Source organism: Citrus clementina, unplaced genomic scaffold (genome assembly GCF_000493195.1).
Source record: "Citrus clementina cultivar Clemenules unplaced genomic scaffold, Citrus_clementina_v1.0 scaffold_2, whole genome shotgun sequence".
In the NCBI taxonomy this organism is placed as follows: Eukaryota; Viridiplantae; Streptophyta; class Magnoliopsida; order Sapindales; family Rutaceae; genus Citrus; species Citrus x clementina.
The window spans coordinates 1,185,414-1,195,979 of NW_006262688.1; the positions used below are offsets into that span (position 1 = coordinate 1,185,414).

General features: G+C 36.3%; 1 protein-coding gene across 2 annotated transcripts; it reads left to right on the forward strand.

Moving 5' to 3' along the window:
• Window positions 1-1,694: 1,694 nt before the first annotated feature.
• Window positions 1,695-7,445, forward strand: LOC18051825 (heat shock factor protein HSF8). 2 transcript variants are annotated; one of them, XM_006445632.2, is made up of 3 exons: window positions 1,695-2,279; window positions 3,151-3,223; window positions 5,882-7,445. In XM_006445632.2, the coding sequence occupies exons 2-3, from the start codon at window positions 3,158-3,160 to the stop codon at window positions 7,136-7,138; spliced, it is 1,323 nt and encodes a 440-aa protein (XP_006445695.1). In that variant the 5' UTR covers window positions 1,695-2,279; window positions 3,151-3,157; the 3' UTR covers window positions 7,139-7,445. The 2 variants fall into 2 exon arrangements, with proteins under 2 accessions (XP_006445695.1, XP_024046927.1); XM_024191159.1 differs by lacking the exon at window positions 3,151-3,223.
• The last annotated feature ends 3,121 nt before the right edge of the window (window positions 7,446-10,566 follow it).

Consider the following 10,566-nt stretch of genomic DNA (forward strand, 5'->3'; position numbering starts at 1 on the left):
GAAATCTGTTTTAGATGTGCTTAGAAAAGAAAAGTTGTTTGCTAACCTAAATAAGTGTACTTTTTACACCAACAAACTTGTATTTCTAGGATTTGTTGTGAGTGCATGGGGTATACAGCTTGATGAGAAAAAGGGACGTGCAATCCAAGAGTAGCCGAGTCCCACAAGTGTAACTAATGTGAGAAGCTTTCATGGGCTTGCTAGTTTCTATCGATGATTTGTGAACGACTTTAGCACATTAGCCGCATCATTTACTAAAGTAATAAGAAAAAGATGTTGGATTCCAGTGGGGAGAAGCGCAAGAGAAGACATTTCAAATAATCAAGCAAAAGCTGACTAATGCTCATTTATTGTCTTTGCTCGAACTGGGCAAGATTTATATCGTGATTCCTGCCTCCAAAATACTTCTTAAGTAACCTATGCATTGTTTTATACTTCGTCAGGACGACATCTTCGCCATAGTAAAGACTCGTTACTAGGCACCACTCTCTAGTCGATAGCTGTATCAAATGGTCGCCAACTTGAAACCATAACTCATCTTTTTCATTTCCAGCGCCATGGGACACTTGCCGAAGCAATATATTGTGCACAATTAAGCCCCTGAACGGATAGCTTCAGCACTGTAGGAAATGCCCAAATATATTTTCTTTGAACAATTGCAACTGTTGCTTTGTTAATTTTTCTCGGATGGCATTAACAATGACATCTAATTTGCACATACTCGTGATACGCCCGGGAAAGTGATCAGCATAAGTTATCTTCATCATTCCCGGTTCTTTCCTTGATCTGGGTGGGTTATGCAATGCTATTTTTGATTTGCCCATTTATCTGGTACAAGTTAAAAGTATTACATGTTAATAAATTATGAACAAAAGAAAAAAGAAAAAAAAAGGTGTTGTTGTCACACCAAGAGGTGCTGCCTCATGGTGCGACGGGGTTCCTGTCGCACCAAAAGGCAGCAGCAAGCGTGCGAGAGTTACGCGCAGGCTAGCACGCAACTCGTGCGCGCAGGCTGGCATGCAACTCGCGCGCGCGAGTCTGCGCCTGTCGCACGCTCATCCCGCAAGCGCGGGATGCGCGTTCCACGCGCATCTCGCATGCGACAGGCGCGGCCTCGCACACGGGATGCACCATGGCCTTCCCTTTCCTTTCCCTTTCCCTTCCCTTTCTCTTCCCTTCCCTTTCCCACATGCATCTCACCCACCACCACCATTAAACACCAATAACAGCCCAAATACTCAATCCATCACCAACGCAGCACTAACAACAACAACAAGAACAACAACGGGTTTTCAGTAACTCACCTAGGGTTTCCAATTTTTGTCTTTGATTTTGGAGATCTCCGAAGATTTTCAACGTGATTTAGCTTGTTTCAACCGCCGCAACTTCCTCCACTGTCGATCTACGCCGTCGACGATGTATACGGGATTCCGGTGATGAGATTTTGGTGAGAGGGGGAGGAATTTGGCTTGAGAGAAACGTGAGAATGATGAGGGTAATTTCGTCCATAATTTGGTGATTTGGCTAATGTTGATAGAAAAAATTTGGGAGGGTTAAAGTTGAAAAACGCATAAATTTTATGACCATTTTTATAAATTTCCCTAAACTCTATAGCCACCCCCAATTATTGACATTATTTTTTTATAAAATAAAAATGGATTGGCAAATTTGTCCAAATCCCAGTATCCCACCAATGAAAGGGCATAATGGTCATTATATTAAAAAGCGTACAATTTCGGTAATTCGGGGAGTGTAAAAGTGTCGTCGTCTTCGTCGCCTTATTTCTAGCCTATTTAAATCCCCAATCTCCCGTGGCCGTACAGAACCGACTTGTCAAATTTCTTCAAAATCTAACCAGGCGTTTACAAAGAGCTTCTTTAATGTAACGCCTTTTTTTTTTTACAGGGGGGGAAGAAAACCCTAATTGTTTTATAGTGAAAAAAAAGTTAAAATTTTTAGTGTGATTAATTCACGAATTTGTTAGCATGGATGGAGCCGCCAACAGGGGCGGAGGCGCTGGTGATCCATCGGCGACTGGTGGTGGTGGTACGCCTCCATCGCAGCCGACCCCTGTGCAGAATGCTACGAATGCACCACCGCCGTTTCTGAGCAAAACTTATGACATGGTGGATGATCTGGCGACGGACTCGATAGTGTCTTGGAGCCCTACCAGCAACAGCTTCGTCGTTTGGAACCCTCCGGAGTTCGCGCGTGACCTCCTTCCTAAGTACTTCAAGCACAACAACTTTTCTAGCTTTGTTCGCCAGTTAAACACTTACGTATGTGTTTACTTAATTGGCTTATTTCATCAAAGTTGCCTTTAGTTTGTTAGATTTTATTTCTTTACTTCCAAGTGCTGCTATTATTTGTGTTTTAGTTTCTGGAACAGTGTCTGTGTTTTTTTTAACATATTTGGGTTTTGGCTTGGGTTCTTGATGATTAATGAATATGGTTGGTCTGCTTATATAATTGAAGATATATTTTTCATATGTATTTTATTTGCTATTTGTTATGGATAGTGTTAAGTTAATATTTCGGATTTATCATTTAGTTAAAATTATATTGTCTCAATAGACTGATCTTTTCTGGTTGCTAAAGTAATTGGTGAAAGTAATGGAAATAATGGCTTGGATCTTGTTTTTGGATCAATTGGCTGATTCGAGTACTGTATGTGATTAGTTGCTGGATTGTCTGATGTGCCTTGATACGTTACATTACAATATTGAAATTGGGGATGAGGTTAAAAAGGGGTGGAGATTTGATTTTTATTGCTTGAATTTTCAGTGTGTTTTGAGAGAGGAAAAAATGACCCTAATAAACTCCAATTAGAGTATGAGAAACCAGAAAATCTTCGGTTAGCAGTCTAATGGAGTGCTGGAGCGTCTGGATTAAATTCAAGTGTTCCCGAACCGTTAGAACTACCATGGAAATGCTCCATTTGGTTGCTAAGAAACTTAGAAGGAAAAATGGTAGGATGTTACCTTTTAAAATCAAATTTTGTACGTTGCTTTGGCTTTTGAAAAAGCAGGGTTGATTACATTTGCTGGATGGGTGATGATGGGGGTTCAATGCTTCTGTATCAATGCCTTCTGAATGTTGGAATGTTAATTATTGAAACCTGTAATGATGTCTCTTCGTGCGTTTTTTCAGCAACCAAATGGAGCAGAAGGGGGAAATGGGGAAAGAATTCAAATCTCAGGTTTATCATAACCTGATTTCAAAGGTTACTTATGATTATTACTCTTTTTTTTTTTTGGTTCCTGTTGTAATAGTTTAAAGTCAGCTGGAGGCTAGAATAGTGCTGAACTTACAGAGCTTAGGCAATACCTATTTAATGATAGGCAAAAGAGCTTGTGCAAGTCTAGATGTGGCAATCTGGTGTTTTCAATTGTCTGTTATGCTTGGTAACAGAAGGTAACAAATTATTTTGTATTCTCACCATTGTAATTTGCAGCCATCCAGAGGCTAGGTGGTGAATAAACTGCATTTTAGGCGATACATGTACTGCCTCTTTGTTACGAATCAAGCTTCTGCAATGCACAATGTTCAAATATAACTATGAGGAACCTTCCCCCCCACCTCTTTCTGATGCATATTGTTTTGACTAATATACACTTGGAAAACAGAGTATTTTCCCAAAGCTCCATATCTATTTCTAGGCATAACCCATCTTGTACTTTGTCATAGTCTAATCTATCTAAAAATAATTGTTATCTACTGGATAATGAATTTGTGGAGGAAGCTAGAGATTCCACACATTGTGTTTTCTTTACTATGCATACTGGTCTTGTGTGTAAACCTATGATGTAAGCATAATATTTGTTTTGCGACTTGAATATAAATCCTCATTTCTTTTTTATTCATTTATTTACTGTTTAGGTTAATAAAAGAAATTAAATAGTTATATATGAGCGAAAGAAAACACCTTCTAAATTCGTAGTAAACGTGGAGTAAGTCTCATTTCCTATGTGCAAGTGTTAGGGATAAGTAAACAAAAGTAAAAGTGGAGAAAGCCCTTTACCCTAAGACTGGTTGATTGATCATCCTAGCTTGAAGCGGGATTAAAACACCTGTCCTATGGAATTTTCATTTTTCATTAGCTTCTGTATGTGTTACAATACATAGATTGCACAACGGTTTGCTGAAAATGATGTATCTAGCTGGTGATGATTTGCCTGGATGACGCATTAGCTTTGTCTTGTAAATCTAAACTATGGTCTTTGTAAATCCTTATTCGAAACTGTAGATCTATACACATTTTATACAGATTATATGGTCTAAATTATGTTTCTGCATTAAATTAAAAATACAATAATCTTAAGAATTATGTATGGCTGTAGTACTTGATAATGTTGTTAATGTCAAGACGTAAGAAATTGTTTATGCTGTTGTTGGCCAAATTGCTAACATTATCTGGAAGTTTGTGCTTCCATTGCATAATTATTTTTTCATTCTGTGAAAACAAATTTAGTTAGCATAAACTTTACTTGATTTTGCCAACACAGCACCAGATAGTAATTTGACTATCATAAGATGCTGATGACTTAAGATAGCTTATGGTGCACTTAGAAAATGAGCACAACATGGTAATTTGATAGTTTTATTATCTTTTGTGTTAGCATCTTCATTCTAATCTTTGGTTTCTTGATCGATCTTGTATTTACCATAAGTTTTATCTTCCGTTTGCTGATACTAAGTGTTGCTAGTTAGTTAAAAGTAGTGTGGATACTTCTTTTTATGCTAAGAAACTAGAATCTTTGGAGCAGTTCAAAGGTCTTGTAGTTCTTTGCTTTTGGAGTATGTTTTTGCCTTCGGAAGGAGAAAGAAGGCGAAATAGCAGTGGAAGTATGGTGTACTATCTCTTTTTTTTTTTTTTTTCTTTTTGGGTCAATTGGGAAAAGTAGATGCCTCTTCGAAGATAAGAGAGAGAACCAAGTCTTTTGCTTGCATAAAATTTGCTTTTTTAATATCTCTTTGGCTTTTGTTTCTAAAGAATATTAAGATAATTCTTTCTTTTTATTCTTTTATATTGGGAAGGATTTTAAGTTGGTTTTTATGTGTAGAGGGCAGTTTTATTGCACGGGCAGGGTTTTTTTTCTTTATTGTATAGAGAATGTCTCATAGATATTCATATTATTGTTGTATGGCTCAAGTTTTCCCTCTTTATGGTAATTTTGTTTGGCTGCATTAGGTTAATATGCACCTACGTACCTCATTATTTTACTGTTGTTGGTGCTAGGATTTGACCAGTTGTACACTTTTTTTTAATATTTTTGGCTATTTAAATTATAAAATTAAGTAACAAGTTTATTATATATACAAAATTAATTAGTTTACAATGTCAAGTAATGGAATTTGGACTTTACTCAAGCGATTCTACAGAAAGCAGGAATCCTAATTCCTTATTCCTTGATGTCTTAACAAACAGAATGGGGGGAAAAGAATCCTGTTTCCATTCCCACCCTTATTCTTGTTGACTGAACATCAGGTAAGGTCAGTCTCTACCATGTAAGATAATTTGTACCTAAAATTTCTTGTTTCAAATTCTCACAATTTAGTAATGAACCTCTTGAAATGATGTAGAAAATAAAGGACAGGAAAGCAATTTTTTTGCCCCTTCACATTATTAAAATTGAGCTTCTTCTAGAAGGAACAAATACCTGATGAATTAGTTTGATCATTTCCATGTACCTAGCATTCTCTACACCGTCCTCTTTTGGTTGAGAAAATGTGCTCAAGTTTTTAGGAGTTCTAAAAGATTAAAATTCGGATGGTCTTTGTTTACCATAAGCTTTACTGACTATGTGTTGACTTTTTGATAATTTGTCAATTCTGCGGAGCGAACGTATTTTCCTTCCATTAAATTTCACTTGTCAAACAGGGTTTTAGAAAAGTTGATCCGGACCGCTGGGAATTCGCAAATGAGGGCTTTTTACGTGGTCAAAAGCACCTGCTTCGGAGTATTAGTAGGAGAAAACCTGCGCACGGACATGGTCATCAGCAGTCACATCAACAAAATGCACAAAGTTCTTCCGTGGGTGCTTGTGTTGAAGTTGGGAAATTTGGGCTTGAGGAAGAAGTAGAGAGGCTTAAGAGGGACAAGAACGTGCTTATGCAGGAACTTGTTAGGTTGAGGCAGCAGCAGCAGGCTACTGATAGCCAGCTGCAAACCATGGTTCAACGTCTTCAGGGGATGGAGCAGCGGCACCAGCAAATGATGGCATTCCTGGCAAAAGCTGTGCAGAGCCCTGGTTTCCTAGCCCAGTTTGTACAGCAACAAAATGATAGCAATAAACGGATAGCTGAAGCCAACAAAAAGCGTAGGATCAGGCAGGAAGGTGTTGCTGAAGATGATCATGCTACTACTGCTGATGGACAGATTGTTAAGTACCAACCTTCTATGAACGAGGCAGCAAAATCAATGCTTAGGAAGATTATAAAAATGGAGAGTTCTCAGCTAGAATCTTTTAACAACAATCATGATAACTACCTGATTGGAGATGGTGCATCGTCATCTAATACTGGAAGCACTTCAAGCCGTATGTCAGGAGTAACTCTTCAAGAAGTCCCCCAAACTTCAGGACCTTATGCGCCAGCAGCTTCTGGGATATTAGCGGATGGTCCATCAGCTGCTGCAACCGAAAGGCAATCCTCTTCACGTTCCACAGCTTCTGAAAAGACTACAACAGATCAGTTTCCAGATATTAATTTGCTGGTAGCGGCACAAGAAGCAACCTCTCTTCCTATTTCAGAGTCTGACGTAATCATGCCTGATCTCGCTCAGATTCCAGAAATAATGCCCGAAAGTATGGATGGTATTCCTGCAGAAAGTTTCATTGGATCCAGGATGGAGAATGGAGGATATGTTGATCCCACTTCATTGATAGTGAATGGTTCAGTGCCTATAGAAATTGATGACATTTCAACTGATGCTGATATTGATGCTTTGCTAGAGAGTTCTGGCTTATGGGATATTGTACACAGTCCAGTTCCCGAGGACATTGAATCAACCTCGGTGGATGTCAAAACTGTGGGAAATGAAATGCAGGCAATAGAGAACGGATGGAACAAAGTCCAGAGTATGGATCAGCTCACGGAACAAATGGGTCTTCTTAACTCGGAGACAAAAGAGGTCTGATTTAAAATGCTAAATGTACCACTGGTTCTATTATCATCTGAGGGTCAGAAAATAGAGGGAAAAGGGGAAAAAAATTGACAGTTCATGATCTACTTATTTGGTCGATGAAAACAGCTAATTCCTTCTGTAGTATCTCTTCAGCCTGGGTCTGTCGCAATCACATTGAAGCACCCAATTTAGTGCCCCCCTCCTCTCTGGTATTTGGATGCTGCCCCAAGATTCTATAGTTTGTATAGGTTGATGTCCTCCTTCGGCGAGACAACCTTCGTTCTACCAAGGATTGATATTGCTTATAATGAATGCTTTCATAAATTTCGATTATATTACCATAAAAACTCCAAGGCAACGTCTATTTTTGCAGTGGGGATCACAAACCCTACTTCGGGCGCTCCATTATGTTCAAACACCATTGATAAGTAGATATCTAAGTCGAAGTTGCTGAGTTTAGAGATGACGTTGCTACTAAATGTTCATTGGGTACAATTCCGTCACCGCTGAAAAAAGCTCAAATCTAAAGTGCCAAACAAATGTACTCTTTTCTTTTTCAACAAATGTTTATCAGCCAGCAAGTATATTTCTAGCAGCAACCAGGTTATATTTGTTACTAACGGCTGGCCAAGAATGTTTTAAAAACACATTATTGAAAAATCGGAAGCAATTAGATTAAATATGCATTTTAAAAAGTGCAAAGAATGAGAGACACGTCATAAATCTTTATTCACAAAAAAATTATCTTTTTTTCCGCTAAAATTTCTGCAACATATTAGTTCACCATCAAAATTTTCTGATAGATATATTTTATCACCAAAAGCTTAACACTACTAAAAAATTATTGAGGTCGTCAGGTATTTAAGAAATTTCAAGTTGAAGTTATTTTCATATTTTTCTAGTTCTTTTCCGAATTTTATATTTTTCTTTAGACATTTGATTTAGGAGCTTTTTTTTTCCCTTATTTCAATTATTAAAATTTTCCAAAAGAAATTTTAAAAATTGCTCTTTCGTTATACCTAATTTCAAAACAATTATGGATGGAGAGTAAGTTTTCTTTTTGAAAGTAACAAATAGTTAAGTTTAAGACTATTGTTATTCTCTTTTACCTTAAAATAGTTGCTAAATGTTAACAGTTATTGACATCTCAATCCGGAACATACCTAAAAGTTACCACAATCCCGATGCAATGTGTGTTTTAGCTGCCAACGCTAAGCTCTCAAATACTTTACAACTTGGCTTTTGCAATTCATCATATTATTTCTCACACAATTTTAGATTTTACGATTCTATTGTAAAAATCCAAAACATATCTTACTATCAATAGTATAAGATTCTCAAACTATTAATTGACAAAGCCAGTGGCTCCAGTAGAGCTACTCCACTGTGGAGAACTAACGATGACCATCAGATCATAATAGTAAGTATAAATTTAATATTTATCTCTATAATCACACAGTCATCATCAAGTGCTCTACCGTAAAGTAGTTTCAACATAATCGGATCTAATGACGAATTGTAGTTATAAAATCTAGTATAGATTCAAGGCTTACCATGATATACCATAGTTATAAATCAATTTGCCGTCCCTAACAATGACAACTGCTTGCACTTAGCCAACTCAACTATCTCCATCGCCATGGAATACATTTAATGTGAAACATATCAGAGAATTATCATTTGACCAAATGGTATAAACAAACATAAATAACAGAATATTTCATTAGAAACCCCAGAAGGAGAACATTTCATTGAAATGCTGAATTTTCCACCAGCAGTAACGAAATAATATACTCTTTAAAGATTGATCTTCCATTTTCGCTAGGAACAAAGAGGCATTTAGAGGTATAAGGTAACTCAATGGACACTAATAATAGATACTAAATAGCAAAGCTATTTGAAGCACTAGAGAATACTAAAATGTAGAGAGTACTAAAATGTTATATCTCAGCTCAAAAGGTGGACAGGTAGCAACTAAGAACTCTAGTTAGCAACTTTAGTTCAGTTTTAATGTTTACTTCATATTTGGTTCACAAAATTGTAAACCTGTTGGTTTCTTTCTAGTTCAGCTTTGAGCCAAAACCGAATCGAACCAGATGGTGTTGTGCAAGGTAACTGTAGAACTCTTTTATTACTTTTGAAAGCTCTTTTATGTTAATTGGATACCAGCAACCTTACAATAAATTATTTCAACTTTTAACATGTGAATGTCAGTAAAGGACAAGAAACACAACCTCCTCCCATGCATAGGAGAATTACTATATTTTATTATTTATTATTATTATTATTATTTTCTCTTTAATAATAATGTCTTCAACTTTATTACAAAGAGGACGTCTCACCCCTTGAGAGTTAATTGTAGCATGTGATGCCAAATAATAACGGCGCACAAAAACTATTTGCACAAACTTTTTTATAGAATTGAATTGATAGCTGACGTGGCATATGACCTAGTTAAGTGATTGTAACTTAACGATGTAAAAAGCATAAGGACTAAAAAAAGTTTTAAAAAGATTTTTTTATTTTGTTTTTTTTTTATATTTCTCTCCCTTCACATCACTAACTCCTCTGCGTTAAAGAGTATAGTAATGATTGTGACATAGAGGCTTGATGCATTGCGATCATGAAAAGGAAGGTGATATAGAGGTTTGATTAATTGCAAAGCATTATAAGCCTTGTAGTTTAGTCAGCAGCTTAGTAAACTTAGTTATGTTGACGTGGAAAGTTAGTTATGACAAGATTTGATGATTGTTTGACATGAACCCCGCTAAGAACTTATGCGACCCTAATCAATTTAGTTTCTAAGATTAAATCTAAACCTATAATTTAATGAAACTGCGATCCGATGCTCAATGAAAGCATGAATTTTGATATGTGAGGTCGCCACAATCAGTTATGGATGATCTAATTGATAATTAAGAGTTTGAACACCACAAAAATCTGATAAGTTCAAAGAGTTTGTTTAAAAACTAAAAAGAATTAACTCTCTCACTAATTGCATCAAAACCGATCTATCTCTATTTATTGGATAGGAGTACATTAAATAGGTTGGTTACAAGAATTTTTGGAAATAAATCGTACACCAAAATCAAATCGGAATCTTAATTTAAAGCAAATAAGGAAAGAATATAAATCAAATCATAATCTTAATCTAAGCGAATGGGAAAGAATCTAAATCAAACCCGAATCTTAATCGGCTTAAATGCCTTACATCAATTAAAATATAAACTCGAAAATTAAAAGCGAAATAACTGATTTGTTTCTAGAGAAATGGAAAAGTGTCCAAAAAGAAAATTAGTATATTTTCCAAATGGAAAAATATCTAAAAAAGAAAAATAATATATTTTCCCACCATAATGTGCAAGCCAACTTTCCATTTCATGGAAGTGATTATTTGGAAACTTTAAGAGCCTAAATCATGCATTTATCATGTTCGATTC